The sequence below is a fragment of the Paramormyrops kingsleyae genome, chromosome 1 (genome assembly GCF_048594095.1).
Source record: "Paramormyrops kingsleyae isolate MSU_618 chromosome 1, PKINGS_0.4, whole genome shotgun sequence".
Classification (NCBI taxonomy): domain Eukaryota; kingdom Metazoa; phylum Chordata; class Actinopteri; order Osteoglossiformes; family Mormyridae; genus Paramormyrops; species Paramormyrops kingsleyae.
The window spans coordinates 29,285,593-29,302,482 of record NC_132797.1 but is presented as its reverse complement, the minus strand read 5'-3'; the positions used below and the strand labels follow the sequence as shown (position 1 = coordinate 29,302,482).

The following is a 16,890-nucleotide window of genomic DNA, read 5'->3' as shown; positions in this document are numbered from 1 at the left end:
TTATTCAAAGATGGTGGACTAAAAATATGTTACAGGTCAGGTGTTGAGCTCAAGGACGGTTAATGCAGTCCTTGATTAAGGAGAGGTAGATGAATAGGCTAAAGGCTAACCTTACCCTACTCAGACTAAAGGATAAAGGCTAACCTTACCCTACTCAGGCTAAAGGCTAAAGGCTAACCTTAGTCTACTCGGGCTAACCTTACCCTACTCAGGCTAAAGGATAAAGGCTAACCTTACCCTACTCAGGCTAAAGGATAAAGGCTAACCCTACCCTACACAGGCTAAAGGATAAAGGCTAACCTTAGTCTACTCGGGCTAACCTTAGCCTACTCAGGCTAAAGGCTAACCGTAGTCCAATTCGCACAGCTCCATTTCTGATTTTTTTCACACCCTAATCAATCCCATGCCCATGACGTCACTGCGCAAGGCATTGTGGGTTTTGTTTGTTACGGTCGCCATTTTTGGAGTAACCATGCCTCGTTAACAGTGGTTGGACAGTACTGCCATATCAAGGACCGTCACAGCCGATCACATGACCATTCAGGAAGAAAAGGACTGATATACATTTCTTCTCCTTTCCTGCTTGGAAAAGACACGAAGGAGCAAAAGCAGAAGAGGCACAGAAAAGTGAATAGTGGCACAACAACCTGAAAGTGTTTCTGAGAGTAGTGTATGTCAGATTAGGAGAGATGAAATTAACCTTTAGTTGGAAGATAACCAGCGAGACCAAGGTTTTGACATTAAGGAAAGTGTTTGAATGATGTGTGCTGAACTGAAGATACAGTGGAAACTGCTTGTAGTGATCACGTCTGTCTGGGCAAAACAGATCACAATAACCAGGTGGTCATTATTTGTTTCAACTGAAACTATTGTTTCAACCGCTTTTCAAATGACAGAACTGTACAAATTAAATCACTGAACTGTGTATAATTCAAATGTGCTACAATACAGAGCTGCACATAAAATATAGCTTATTGTAGTTTTGCTGCATCTCGGTGCCTCGTTTTTGGCCATTTATTGTAAGTTTTGATGAGCCTATATTTGTCATTGAGAGAAAATTACTTGCTTTTTCCCATCTTGTTTTCTGTGCACACAGTATTAGCCTCAGGTAGCTAGGCAAAAGTAGGCTTATCAAAGTAAAGTAAGAAAAAAAAAAAATAATAATTCCGTAAGTTGTCATGTAAAAAAAGACCCAAAATGAATACTGTAAGTGGACTGCTTGATTACTACAAGCAAGTTATTTAAGCTGTATTTGTACAGGAACGGTCCTGTCCCAAGCTTTTTTGAACATTAAATTATAGTTAAACATGGTGCTGTAAACATTTGCTTGTTTTTTAACTCCTTGAAAGTGTACGCACTTACACTGTCTTCCTCTTCGCGTTGGGTTGGTTTATTCCAAGGTGATGAATTACTGGTGCTTTGCGTTACTCCTTTAATGGTGCCGCTGCTGATGCGGTTCTGCCATAACGCCACCGACCGGATTGGATCTGTGGATGTGGAGGCCTTCCCGTGTGAAAAAATGTTTGGGAAAGTCCATTATGTACAGTAGACCATGTTTTGTGTCTGTTTTCCTTAATTTTTATTGTGAAAACATCTCTTGTTCTGAAGCTGATGTACAGTGGCTGCTGGGCTTTATTTTTGACTGGGATGTTCCAGCACTGGGAATAGCCTGAGCTGCTGTAGTCAGCACACTGAGATAAACAGATGAAGTTGGGGGAAGTATTTCTGGTTAAGGGAGCCCAGAAATGAAGTGGATGACGGTTTTTTTTTCAATGCTTGATGCACAACAATTAGCCAAGTAGAGTCTGCTGCTGAAAACGTTCAGAGTCAGCGGTTTGTGTTTGCAGGGGGGATGTACCTGGTTCATAATTCCTTTTGGCCAGAAATTTGTTAGAAGGTTCTGCCTGTATAACCCCTTATGAGGATAGGCTGTTTAAGCAGGTGACTCATGATACCCCATTGGTAGAGCAGTTCTAGTACCTAGTGTAGTTATTGATGGAAGAAAAACTGCTCCTGTGAAGGTGATAGATGGAGAGAGGAGTTTCTGATGCCCAGTGGTTTTAGTGGAATGGGCAATCATGCAGTCATCGGAATTAACGTAAAACCCTAAACATATGAAGTAGTATGTGATTAGTACAGCATGATGGTATTGTGGGATTAGTGCCTCCTACAGGTCTGTCGGTTATAGCTCTGAGTTCTGATCATGTTCTGTTGGGCCGTTTCAGGGTTCTGAAGGTGTTCCTGTCACGCACGGCACAGCGAATCCCCTTCATGACCAGTTGGAGGGTCCTTCACCTGCTCGCCGTCATCCTTCTCGTCGTCTGCTGGTTCCTGGTAGCCTGGACCTTAGCCATCTGCCAGAATCTGGAACGGCATGTACCACTCATCGATGTGGGCCTCACAGCTGAGGGCCTGCAGTTCAGCATGTGCCTGCTAGACCGGTGGGACTACATGATGGCCATTGGTACGTCACAAAAAGCGATTCTTCTGCGTAAACCCTCTGCCAACAGGGGGCACCCTAATCTTTGCTCATTAAACATCTGACTTGTTTCTCTGTGGGACACACCACAGCGGTTCTAATGGTGCGTTCGTTTTTCTCTCGGAACTCGGAAATTCCGAGTTGAGTGACATCACGTCCGACAATCTCCCGTTCGAGCTACCCACATCTCGGAACAAACATGGCTGCCTCCATGAACACGTTGTTGTATGTTGTTGCTTTATATTTTAGCAGATTTGGAGTTTTCCAAATGAAGAAAATGGAGAAATTTAGATTTTTCCGAGAGACAAACAAGAAACACGAACTAGTCAAACCACATTAAAAGCTTTATAAAATATTTTAGTACATTCATAGCGATATTCTTTTTTCGAATGGTAAATAAATTACAAACAAACCAAGTCGCCATGTTGAAATTACGTCACAGGGGCAACTCGGACAACAAAATCTTGTCCGACTAAAACGTCATAAAAGGGGCGTGTTTCCGATGGGAAGTGACGTTTTTCGTGACGTTTCGTGACGTTTTCATCCGAGTTCCGACTTGGAGAGAAATAATCGAACGCACCATTACTTGTTACTTATGTCAAGGGACCTCATGATTAGCCAATGGAAACTAGTTTGGGAGGGAGGTGGGTTAAACCTAACAGCAATCAAGCACGATGACCCCGCCCCCTCACCTGCAGTGTGGGAACCATTCTGTGCAGGTTCTGTATGGATACAGTGACAATCAATCTATAAATGGGGACCTGTGCTGGAGTAACCATGACAGGGAAAACCCTAGAAGATGTGTTTATGTCTGAGAGAGAAAGAGTGGGGGGAGGAGCAAGAGAAAGGAGGAGGGAGAAAGAGAGAGAGAGAGAGAGGGAAGAACAGAGACGTGGAATGTGCTGTCAGCGACAGCCCAGCAAAAAGGACAGCTCAGGTCACCGGCGAGACAAGAGGTGAGGAGCGAAGTGGGGACAGAGGGAGGTGCACTCCCAAACAAGTGGGGGCATCCTCAGGAGCAGCTACAGCAATTAATTCTGACAAGCAAACCGGGGAAGAGAAAAGTCCGTGGGAAAAAAAAGGAAACAAATCCTGAGCTGTGTTTTCTTTGCCACAAGCCAGAGTGGCCTTGTTTAACATGCGTGTCCCACGGCGGATAATCCACCACGGTCTAATTGAACAAATACCGTGATTTCCGGGGGCTGATGCAGGCCCCTGACCTGAGAGATTAATTCTGAGGTACAGTTTACTCTGCGTTATGAGAAAAAACCTCCACAGTTCAACATAAATCCTGTAAATACGTAGTTCCGTGCTGGTTCTCTTGTGATTTAGATGTTAGTTTATTGATTCCTTGGCCACAGAGCAGTGGACAAACAGAGAGGCGCCTGCAAGAATTTTATCTCAGGGTTTGTTCCCCAACCTGCCAAGTAATGAATTACATTCTTGCCTCAACTGGGGCGGTGGGGACCCCCTCAGTAATTTTTTTGGACCGGGGGGATCCCCTGTAGTTGAAAATTGCTGATCGTCCAGTGCAGTCACCATCTCACCAAATAATAACAAGCGTAAATGCCAAGGGTCTGCACTGGTCCATGGACACAACGTATGCGACGTTGCCTGCAAGGCCAGTCCTGCTTTGAAGCTGAAGTTTTCAAAGGCTCCCAGCCTGGTGGGCACGAGAGCCGCTGTCCCTGCTTCCGCTTAGTGCGGCGATGTCGGTGAAGCGGCAGGTTAAACCCACATCTAGCCCTTAAGACGTCACGTGAGTTGTTCCGGTCACCACAGCTGCCTCATCTCCTGATCTGATGGATTTAAGCTGACAGAGTACAGCAGATGATTTCAGTAAACTTCTCGCTATCTGCCTGTGGCCCCTTTGCGAGAACAAAATGCTGGCTGGCAAAATTCCTTTGCCGGTGAAATAAAAACAACCAAAAAAATAACATGCTGTACTTTGCGTACCCTGGTGTAGTGTGCACAATATTTCCCCCTGGGATCAAGACTTCTTTTATATTATTTTATCTGAACATCATTTTCTACCATCTCAATACATTCTGTAGAATTTTTATGCAGTATCACTTGCAGATTTAATTCAGTTCAGTTCAATTCAATTTATTTTTGTATAGTGTCTTTCACAACAGTGTCGCCCCAAGGTGCTGTGCATGATGTTTTGTAATACATTACTAAGCAAAGAAATAAAGAATGACTTTGATGTCCAAGTTGCCTTTTAAAATGCCCCTCACCCTCACACCCTGCCCCCCCCCCCAGCCGAGCTGCTCTTCCTCCTGTGGGGCGTGTACCTCTGCTACGCCGTGCGGACAGTACCCTCTGCTTTCCACGAGCCGCGCTACATGGCCGTTGCCGTGCACAATGAGCTCGTCATCTCCGCAGTCTTCCACGTGGTCAGGTGAGTGGTCACATGACATTCGTATCCATCAAGCAAAAAACAAAACAAAAGTGGAAGAGATCTAAATGTTATTCTTAATAGTGGTGAAAGCATATTGTTATGTATTGGGGAGCGCGGACCAGGGAAGCAGAAGCAGCACTCGAGGTGTTGGGAGAATACGGGGTTTAATCGCAGGAAAGACACAATTGGGAGACAACCACATAACGTCAATGACCGGACTGGGGATACATACTGTAACGCGGACTTAAATACGCAGGACTAATCAACATGACTGGAAACAGTTGGTGACATCAGGTAGCAAGGGGGGCGTGGCACACAGGAGGATCGGACAGGCAAGGCATGACACATATCATATTGGGCCCCCAAATCAGACCAATCCAATTATGTTTCAGGTTTTTTAGGGCCCCTTCCTAACTTTCCCCCCACTATGGTGCTACATCCCTGTAGGAAATGTAACTATATGTGACAAAAATGAAATAGTTAATGCTATGATATGGAGGATTTGTAACAAAGTGCTGGTCAGACCCCATGTGCCCTACCCCCCCGAACCCCCCCGCCCCCCCTGCCGGGGAGGAAACCTTCACCGGCTGCTTTCACTTTGTCAGCTTTCACAGCTTGCCTGGCCCCCCATCACTGGCCCACATTAGCACATACCATTTGTCCCAAAATTTTCAAGTATTTCAATTCTCATTGCACTTTTTTTTTGACTCCCCCAAGTCCAGCAGACACAGAACTTCCAAATAACAAAAGAAGACCTGTTACTGTAGGCTTTTCCGCTGACTATCAGATATGTCCAGCGACAGTTTGTACAACCACTCCAACCACACGTTTGTGTGGGAGCCCCCTGTTGGCCACAAACAGTCACTGCATTAAATATGAAATCGACATTCCTTATTTAGGAGATGCTGAAGCTGCATGTTCTGCTTACTGGCTAGCTAGCTACAATTCTCTGACTCTACTTGTCAGCTGTTTATTTAGTTTTTGAAACATCTTTGGGGGGGGGGGGGTACCCAAACTGACTTTTTGAATGAGGCCACAGAAATAATAAACCCACCCTTGGCTATAGCCATAATTGTCCTTATCTGATTACAAGTACAAGTATTTCTGCTGATCATGCGATGCCCAGCCTCTGAAATGGGTTTTATGCCCTGTGTTTCCCCACTGAGGGGTTTGGGGTGAGCAGTCACCTGATGTACGGGGCCCGACGTCCCGAGAAGCAGGTAGACACACCATTAGTAGCATCAGCGCCATATCGTAACGCACCTGCTGTTTACCTCCTGTGCATTTTTAATCCAGGTCATTTATCCACCTCTCCTCCTGCTGTCTTTTATTAATCAAACAGAAGGTGTCACCCCCTCTGAGAACAAAATGTGCCTCACCTGTAATAAATGTCTTTGGAAGGTGACTTCATTAAAAGGATCCATCTTCACTCTCTGCAGTATTAAAACCTGTCGAGACACAACGGGAACGCAGCTGAATGTGTTCCTGTGTTGTCTTTTTGCTCTTTTCCAGACGATATTTTATGAATCTGGAAACATACTTTTGAAGCTATAATCATTTTAAGCGTGTTTCAAGGTAGCTCGCAAAGTAGCTTATTAGCTTGTTGTTAAAGATTTGGTGCATTCTTAATATCACTGCAGTGTTTACTCAAACTGGCCAAGATAGTTTTGCTCCGTGTGGATCTTTCCAGGGCAGAGATATCATTTGCATGGGGGATATGAAAGACCTTTGAGCAGGAAGTGTGGATGGCAGTATTGTAGTTGAGGTTGAACTGTCAAAATCTACAGAGGGACTGAGCTTCTGCTCTCAAATTGCATAAACTGTTCGGATGTTATCTCTCTGAACAAAATTATACTCTGAAAAGTAGAAACAACTAAGCCAGCCCATTAAAACCCTTAAAAATGACAGGAAAACTGTAGATATCAAAATCTCCTTGTTAGTACAGTGGTGAAAATCCCTACCTGTCATGTGAAGGACTAGGCTTTAAGTCTCTGACACTTTGACAGGAATTGCCCTTCCTTTAATGTTTGTACGGGGCTATTTTCCTCATCTGTACATTACTCTGAACAAAAGCACTGCTAAAGAAAATAAATGCAAAAGTAGATATATAAGGTTCATGTTTTGTATTAATATGACTGATCATACACAGATTTCTTACTGTATAACGAAACACCAACTAAGGTCATTTCCTTGTGACACCTAAGGCATCATACACCACTGGCAGCTGTCACTGGCAGATGCATGCTGGGAGAAAGCCTCTTACAGCAGGTCCGCACCATGGTTAGCCCCTTCTCTGATTTGCTGTCCCATCAGTCATGTGACTCTGGTATTTGGCTTTCGCATTGATAATTTTTCACTGAAGAGCGAATGGATGGACAGGTAACAGTAAGAGGTAAATGGAGTTGTGACCCAGAGAGGTAGCAATCTGTTCCTTTTCATTTACATTTAGGTCCACACGATGTCTCCAGTCACCCTGCCGAACATAAATCTCATTTACATTTATTTACCAGACACGTTTGTCTAAAGTGATGTGCAACTTAGAAAGCGGGGTCAGACGGTCCCTGGGCCAATTTGGGGGTTAATGGCCTTACTCAAGGGGCCAAAAGAACAGTAAAATCACTCTGCCAACCATGACATTTCAACCGATTACAGAGTCCTAACCTGCAGAGCCACACATAACTCCACACATCTTATAAGAGACAAAATATAAAACAAAACCAACATGCTTTATTTGCACAAGTACATTGGCAGGGTCCTCTTTGCTGACCCCATAGCTTGGGGGGGGTGGTCACAGCACAGGGTCAGCTAATGTACAGCACCCCTGGAGCTGGGGGTTAAGGGCCTTGCTCAAGGGCCCATGGACATGTGACTATTCTGCCAAGGCTGGGGTGTGAACCAGCGATTTTTGGATGACAGGCATTTAGTCTGCTGAGTCACACACTTTCTCCCAGTATGATGGGGTGGTCATTTTGAGGTGGGGTGAGGTCATATATACACACACACACACTAAGTGAAATTTCGAAGTGATCCCAAATTTTGAACGGTAGTGTATGTGTGTGTGTATTATATATATATATATAATATGCGCACACTCACACATACACACACATCATATACATTCAGCTTCTAATTTCTCTCCCCTAAATCATCATGCCTCGGTTTTGAAGCCCACACCTCTCCCTGTGGAAGCCGTTCCCCTAATCCGACACTCATCGTCTCTTCCTGGGTCTTTCTCCTTGTTTCGACACCAAAACATTTCTGCTGCAATTCCCTGCTCTGATCATCAGCCTTCTTGCCGTGGATCTTAGACTCCGACAATATGTACTAATCCCAAGCTTGTACCTTAACAGAAATGTAAACAATGCAGCGAGTGAACAATGTAGGCCATTGTTTGAGGTAAATATAGCTCAGGTGAAGAGCATTTCCTTCAGAGAAAAGAAAGTTTCTAGCTAAACAGCACAAAGAAACATCTGGAAAGGAGATTGTAACATATGCTCAAAAAATGACTAGCGGTTTGTAAATCTGCTCAGACCTAAAATAAATTCACTGTATCTCATTACACTTCTCTCAAATGCTGCAGGTTTTCTGGTATCTGTCTCTTCATTCTGTTTCAGAAGCTGAGATACCAGTATTATTTTCTGAAATGACACAAAATATTGGCTTGGCTGTGATGCAATGAATTTAAATGTAATCTAAAGAGTTGAGAGTTTTAGAGAGATTCAAAATTTTCGAGGATGTGCATGCCACGTTTCATTTTCAAGGCTTGGTTCTATTCAACCAACCAACCAACCAACCAACCATTGTCCAACCCGCTTATCCTACTGGGTTGCGGGGGGTCCAGAGCCCATCCCGGAAGCAATGGGCACGAGGCAGGGAACAACCCTGGATGGGGGGCCAGCCCATCACAGGGCACACTCACACACCATTCACTCACACATGCACACCTAAGGGCAATTTAGCAACGCCAATTAGCCTCAGCATGTCTTTGGACTCTGGGGGGAAACCGGAGTACCCGGAGGAAACCCCACGACGACACGGGGAGAACATGCAAACTCCGGTTCTTTTCAAGATTCAAGTAATTTACTGTCGTATTTGCAGTGTCTACACAATGAAATTCTTACTTTGTTTTCTCCTTCAGATGCTACAAAAAGAGTAAAATGATAATAGTCAGGTGCATAGGAAAGGGGGGCGGTGGGGATGGAGAGGAATATTTCCCCCCCAATATTTCATTTGGCTTCATTTGTTCCCCCGAAAAACTACTGTAGACCTTTAGATTTAAATTATGAAATTGTGCTCCCAATATAAAACTCGCCTATGCCCTTGAGCACAGTAGATAAGCAAATAACATATACATATTCACCACAGATAAAAATATGAAAGGAAAAAAAGGAGGAATTAGCAATAAAAATTATTTGCCTCACTTGTTCATCACTTCAGACAAAAGCATCCTGTAAACGTAATGTTGATATATACTGGTCATGTTTCGTATTGATGTGACTGATCAGATAGATGTTTTATAACAAAATAACTACAAAGGTCATTTCCTCTTGACACTCCATGCATTATGCACCACTAGCAGCAAAAGCATAACACAGGCACAGTAGATCAGTGTCTGACCAGTGTTCCTCCAGACAGTCCACGTTTCTTGCGCCTTCCCAAGTCCCAGGGAACTGGGAGAGAGCAAAAACATGGACCGTCTGGGGATCCCTGAGAACTGGTTTGAGAAACGCTACAGTAGATAAGTATATAAAAAGTGTCTAACCGTGTAAAATATACATGCATAAAATGTAAAAGAAGCTAATGAAACGTACATGGGGCTCGGCGTTTGCCTACAGATTCACAGCCGCCTCTGGACTCCACCCTGATTGGACGCTGATGCTGTGGTTTGCCCACACACACCTGACAGTGACAGTGACTATCGGTTTGCTGCTCATTCCAAAGGTATTTCACCGTCAACTTCCCTCCACGCCCACACGTCTCTCAGCCCCCCACAGTAAAGCTCCTGTCAGAGCTGGGGACATCTCCATGAATCTATTGCCTAGAAAGTTTAATGAGAGTTCTCATTAGACCTCTCCCACAGTCTCCGAGAGGCTGCTGGTCTCCTGTTTCTACCTGAACGAAGCTTGTCGGTGCCTCTTGCTTGTATGTGCCCCCATCTGTTGGCACAGTTCCTGTTCGCGGGCACGCCCACACGGGACGACATCGCCACGGAGGCGTATGAGGACGAGCTGGACATGGGTCGGTCTGGGTCCTACCTGAACAGCAGCATCACTTCTGCCTGGAGTGAGCACAGCCTGGACCCTGAGGACATCCGGGTCTGTACCTCCCCTACCTCCTCTCTGTGATCAATTACATACCAAATTTTACCTTGTTTGAACACATCAACAATATTGAGCAGTATGCAGTTGTTTCCATTGCATACACCAAATAAAATGAAGCAGCTCAGTTGTATTAATGTCCTTGCTGTACAATCTTGCGACAGAAACATAAAAATGTGAGGGGAGGCTTTGTTGTTTGTTAGAGCTGAAGAAATCTACCTGGACAAAAATTTTTAAACATTAAAACAACCTCAAACAAATAGCCCTTAAACAAAGTTTCCAAACATCAAATAGAGACAATTCCAGAACTAACAATGGAATGCAACATTTCCCAAGACTTACTTTACTTTCCCAAGACAGCATTACTTTCCCAAGACTATTGTGTCATATTCTTGTTTGATTTATTTGTTGGTTTATGTATTTAGAAGCATTGGAAACGGTTACATTCAAACTTGTACTGCATGTTGCATGTGCTATATACATTGTGGCCTCTAGGGTACGCTGTCTACCTCATTGTGAAATGTTGATGGAGGTATATCTCCTGGGTTTCCAACACTGTTTCTTTTTTTTGTCCATATGTGTATGGTTACACAGGAGGAACTGAAAAAGCTGTACGCCCAGCTCGAGGTCTACAAGAGGAAGAAGATGCTGGCCAACAACCCCCATCTGCAGAAGAAGAGAAGCTCCAAGAAGGGTCTGGGGCGTTCCCTCATGAGGCGCATCACAGAAATCCCGGAATCAGTGAGCCGGCAGTGCAGCAGGGAGGACAAGGAACTGGGGGATCATGGGAGTAACAGGAACAGCATTTGCACCCTGAGAAAGAACCCATTTGAGCCCTCCCACTCCACCAAGCCCAAGGAGGACTCTTTGAAGAACAAAGTCTTCTCCCTCAAGAAGTCCCATAGCAGCTATGACCATGTAAGGAACCAAAGTGAAGACTCCAACAGTTCAGCCACTGATAAGATGGAGGTCTCCAATGAGAACTCCCTGCTGGAGTCTCTGATGGGCAAGAAGCTGGTTAAGAAAAAATCTGCAGAGAAGATCGAGGCCGAATCCACAGAGTCTGTTCCTCTGGTGTGCAAGTCTGCCAGTGCTCACAATCTGACTGCCGATAAGAAGCCACTGCACCCCCGCACCTCTATGCTACAGAAATCCCTCAGCGTTATTGCTAGCGCTAGGGAAAAAACTTTGGGGTTGGCGGGGAAAGCCCAGAATGTGGAGGAAAACAATAAGAAGAACCATCAGAAGAGCAGAGAGGCCAATACCCACCCAGACATGGAAGAGAAACTGCCAGAAGATTCCATCGCCATGACTCCAAGTCAGTATGTGGAAAACAAGCAGCTGACCAGCAAGACCGGTATAATCAAACCCCAGGTTAGTGGAGGCCAGTCGTCCATGTCAGGCGAAATGTGGAAGAACAAAGATCTATACGACCTCTCTGAAGTATGTCCCTGGGAAGTGGAGGACCTCACCATGCCATCTGAAAGCAAAATGCAGAAACATGTCTCCATTGCTCCAGAGGAGACTACTTCAGTTCATGGCAGTGGCACTAGAGGTAAGACAAAGCAGAAGTTAAGAGTCATGGATGAGCCTTTGTCAAACAGCAGACATTCTGGCCAGATAGTAGGTGAGGGAGAATTGTGTTTCCAGGACCCAGAGGGTGAAAGCTGGTGCCTGGGGGATGGGACCAAGCCTCCCACCACTGGTCATTCTATTCCGGCACATTCTGCTGGGGAGAGCAATAAAGCTGACATTTGCCCTTGGGATTTTGAAGAATTGCCGGTAAAGCAAGTCACAGGGGTGAAATCATCAGAGAAAGACAGGGGCAAGGGTGACACATTGGTAGAAGGGACAGGGGGGGGTCTTCACCAGGATCGCCCAAAGTCTAAGCCCACAACACGGGTGGACATTTGCCCCTGGGACTACGACTGTCCTACATCCTCAAATTCTGAGAGGGGTTCCAGTCTAGCACAGCTTTCAAAATTAAAGGACTCTGTCTCAAAAAAGAGAGCCACATCTTCCTCAAAGATGGCAGAGATGGAGAAGGAGAAGCCAAAGGAGAAGAATAATGAAAAAGGGAGACAGAAAATGAGGGAGAGCACAGAGAAATGGCCCAGCCAATCGAAAATAGAAGAAGTCTGTGCTTGGGATGTGGAGAGCCCTACAGAGACATTGCCTGGAGACACACCAAAAAGCTCAAGTAAACTGGGCATTGGCCAAAATAAACAAGCTGATATTTGTCCATGGGATTTTGAAGATGAATCAGATAATAAAGAACAGAACAGAAATCCATCTGCTGCGAAACAAATCTCTCCAAACTTCAAAGGAGGTGATTCTGGAAAGGCTAGATTGGCGGATGTTTGCCCCTGGGACTTTGATGAGCCAACATCAGGGAAAAACGCATGACACTCGATGTGGCTGGACATCTCAAAATGAACGTCCCATTAGATAATTGTTTGTCATTGATACAAAACCCTCAAACCTTTACTAACATTATCACAACTTGGGTATTCCTTGGGAAGGAATTCCTTTGGAAGGAATTTTTCCCCAAGTTGCCTTTTCCTTCCAGTGTTTTATTTTGTCCTTTTTTGAGAAAAAACAAAGGAAAATAGTGTCTTATATTAAGCATTCCAGATTCATACTGAGTATTTGCTTGAATTCTTAGATTAGTGTGGATCTTACAATTATGCAACTCTGAGTCACTTTATCCTCCAGTGAAGAACTCCTTACGAACTACAGTACTCTCATAATCCACCTCAGCCACTCAGATCATCACAGAGCCACTCCTCAAATGCATCGCACCACCATAAAGTTCATTAAATGGTAAAACTGTAGCCTGCAGGAGCAAACTGGACCTGAAAGTATGTAAATAATGTCCTCATGCTAACATGCTATATATACATTGTACCGCTGAATGTGATTTTGGCAGTTTAGCAAAGACTGGAGCTTAGTACCAACCGAAGATGAATGCCAAAGATGTACTTTGATATATACATTCTTATTTTGTGAACTGGCATAAGACAGAGTATTTTATTGTCTAACTAGCAATGAATGAACAAGATTATGAGAATTCAGTAAATACAATGAAAATTCATATGTAAAATGAGAATTCAGTAAATATGATGAGAATTCAGAAGCCAAATGAGAATTCAGTAAATACAGAGAATTCAGATGAAAAATTAGAATTCAGTAAGTACGATGAGAATTCAGATGCAAAATGAGAATTCAGTAAATATGATGAGAATTCAGAAGCCAAATGAGAATTCAGTAAATAGGATGGGAATTCAGAAGCCAAATGAGAATACAGTAAATACGATGAGAATTCAGATGTAAAATGAGAATTCAGTAAATACGATGAGAATTCAGATGTAAAATGAGAATTCAGTAGATACAAAGCTCCCTTCTTTGCGTCTGGATGGCGTCAGATGTGTCCTGCTGTCCTGAGTGGTGACATTATTTATTTAAACACGTTGACAGTCTGGTTCAGTTTGTTTTTTTAAAAGTCATGTTTATCATCCCTCAAGATTTTTATACACTCACTTTATTTTTATTAGCACCTGGATTATAATTCTCACTATCGTCGCCATTTGCAGCTGTGACTTGATATAGTTTTTATTTAGTTAGGTCTCTTTTTTGTCTATAATGTTACTGTTATAACAGATTGTATTATTATTACTTTTTTACAGAACAATTTGGTGTATGTTTTCAGCTGTTATGCATTGCATTTTTACATTATGTAATCCAACAAATACCATATACATTTAGATAAATCTTTTAGCACTTTTTCACCTAAACCACCTCAAATCAATCATTCAGTCAGCTAACAATATCAATCAAATCAATATAGCTTGAAAAGCCCACTAATTCCTGGAGGCTTCCAATGAACTTCAGTGTAATTAGATATGAAGTAAATTAAATAATGAAATGTTTCAATGTAGTTGCTATGTTTTAGAATAAATAAAATACTCTTTGTTAAATGGTTCATAAAGTAGAAAGGGTGTGTAGATTTTTATTTATGTGTTTATTTTTATATTGAAAAATACTAGGAAAAAAGTCTGTATTTTTTTTTCAACAAAAATATAATATATAATTGTCTTGTTTAGCTGTGTGAAACTATATCTGAGAACTTGCAGCATCCTCTAACTTGCATTGTGACGATTTTCTTTTTTTTTTAAATGTATGATAGTTTCATGCCTTAATTAGTCATTAGTTGACTTTCTAACAACCATGCAGAGGACGTAGAGGCCATGCAATAAGGACTCATCAGACCTAATAACTCTGCAGCATTCTCTGCTGTCTCATGTTCAGTAATTTGATACCGTTCTTTTTGGGTTATGGAATTTGCTGGAATGTGTTGTAATATATAATTATATTCTAGTACATAATACCTTGCTTATTCCTTTGTTGATAGTTTAATGTTGAGCAAAAGTTTCATGCAATATGTTCTTTTTATTACTTTGGGGATTTGTTTACTTTATTTACTTGTACCAAAGAAATCAATAAGTACAACTGCTTGGGTGTCAACTTTAACCTTCTTTTATTTTAGCAATTTAACCCTGTATAACCCTTTACTGCCACATAAGCTTACAAATGTACTTAAATTAGACAGTGTCTACTTAGAAGCATAACAGCGGTGTCTAAGTGAATATGAATGTCGTCTTCCATCAAAATTATTCAGCTCTGCCAAAATCATGATAACTGGTTTGAGTCCCAAGACTGTCTGAGGCTTCCCGCGATCTTCCCATATTCGTCTCTTAATGCCTGTCCTGAACATGACATTTACGAGACACAAGGTGGCATTTAAGGCCCTTCTTCACAAGTGATTATTTTAAAATTGAAGGGACAGTAAGGCATGTTGACCTGAATAAAGTTATCAGTCAGAGAGTTTGGTAAATAGTGTCAAAACTGGGATTGATGACTGCAGGACTCTTAGCTGTCCAACTAGGGCGTTATCAGATGCTTCAGACACTAAAAGGTTTAAGCCCCACTGGAGTATTCTAGTCACAGAACAGTCCCAGATTGCAGTTTTCCAGCCTCTCCATCTTGCTATATGCCAGTTAATCCATTAGACAACCTAGGAGGCAGCCTATGGCGCCATCTTCTGAGAGAGCACAGACTTATCAAATTAATTATCAAACCGGCATTTTTGGAAGAATCTGAGACTTGGGGAACTGAGCTATTCCTTGCATTATGTGTAAGAAGGAGAGAGTGGAGTCTAATAAGAGCAAATCATTCTTGAGGCATAAAAGCAGGAAGATAGACCTTGATATTCTCTCCCATTGTCCCGCTGCCTTTTGGAAAATTAGACATCTCGACACATTCCTCTTATGTTAACAACTTTTATACACTATATAAATGTGTGTAGGGAATGTTCTGGACGTGATCCTGCTGCAGCTGTTACCTTTTCCTGTTAATCGACAATACGGCACTTTAGCGTCAGGCTAATCGCTTAAACTAAATGCTAATTAAATTCTGTTTTTGGGGATTTGCTTATGGTGATATCTGTTTCTTTTCTGTAGCTTCTGCATGAAAATGATAACTAGCCAGATGGACAATTCTCTGCCCTCAAGAAAACAAAACTCTAGTCATTGGACTGTTATGAATTGTATAGTGAGTGAAATGGTACCTTAACCAACATATTACCTGCTCGTTAAAACAAGATGCTGTGTGATAAGCATATAGCATCCACCTGAAAATATTTGGTAGGTTTATATTGTGTTATATTGTGATAGCATGTAAATAAAATCTCCTCTGCAATAAATATTTCTACTAAACTGACTTGTGCAACTGAATTAGTTTTTTTTTACTTTACAAGTATGGCAGTAAATTTTTATTTCGGCTTGGCTGAAAGCCGTTGGTGCCACAGTGGTCAGCACTACTGCCTCACACCGTGAGGACCTGTGTTCCAGTCTCTGCCATAGCTCTGTGTGTGTTTGCATGCTCTCCCCCTCTCATTGTGGGCTTTCCTCCAGGTACTCTGGTTTACCCCCACTTTCTGAATGTATGCGGAGGTTAATTGGAGTTGCCAAATTGCCCATAAGTGTACATGTGTAAGTGAGTCCTGTGATGGGTTGGTGCTCCACCCTGGGCTGTTCCCTGCCTTGCACTCATAGGCTCCAGACCCCTTATGACCCTAAATAGGACAACCAGTTATAGAAAATAGATAGAAGCCATTGACAAATGTATGTTGTGTTCCCATAGTTCTTTTGTACTGAATTGATGGGTTTGTGGATGAAATATGTTTTGCTTAATTTGCTAGCAACAAAATTGTTTTGCTTTGTGTATTTCCATTGCTGCCACAAATTCATGAAATCCCTGCTGCTGTATCCAGGACTGCCGCTAGAGATTCTGGACCCTGTGAAAGCATCATATCATATTGGGCCCCCAACCCAGACCAATCCAGTAATGTTCCTAACATCCCCCCCTTTACGGCGCCCCTGGCCGTGCCTTTAAGATCCCTCGTGTAAGCTGCTTCAGCAAATATACACTTTGGTAAATGTCTAATCTTTATAGTCTCTTGGAATAAAATTGTCTTCCCAGCATATGAATAATGTAACAGCAACATTTTGCCATCTTTTCGTAGCAACGCAAAGGAGGTTCTGCCATATATGATGCTGTCTGTCCTCCCTGCACCTAACACTGATTAGCTGTTTTTGAGACACGGAGGCAGGACCATTTTCATTTCAAGTGCC

The 16,890-nt window shown here is 42.9% G+C and overlaps 1 protein-coding gene across 1 annotated transcript in view; it reads left to right on the top strand.

Annotated features, from left to right (window-relative positions):
• gpr158a (G protein-coupled receptor 158a) overlaps positions 1-15,941 on the top strand; it is a 60,202-nt gene extending 44,261 nt beyond the window's left edge. The window contains exons 7-11 of the mRNA XM_023823416.2: positions 2,226-2,464; positions 4,742-4,880; positions 9,716-9,821; positions 10,049-10,195; positions 10,793-15,941. Coding sequence (XP_023679184.2) covers positions 2,226-2,464; positions 4,742-4,880; positions 9,716-9,821; positions 10,049-10,195; positions 10,793-12,604 — 2,443 coding nt within the window. The 3' untranslated portion in view covers positions 12,605-15,941. The remainder of the gene's footprint in view (positions 1-2,225; positions 2,465-4,741; positions 4,881-9,715; positions 9,822-10,048; positions 10,196-10,792) is intronic.
• The last annotated feature ends 949 nt before the right edge of the window (positions 15,942-16,890 follow it).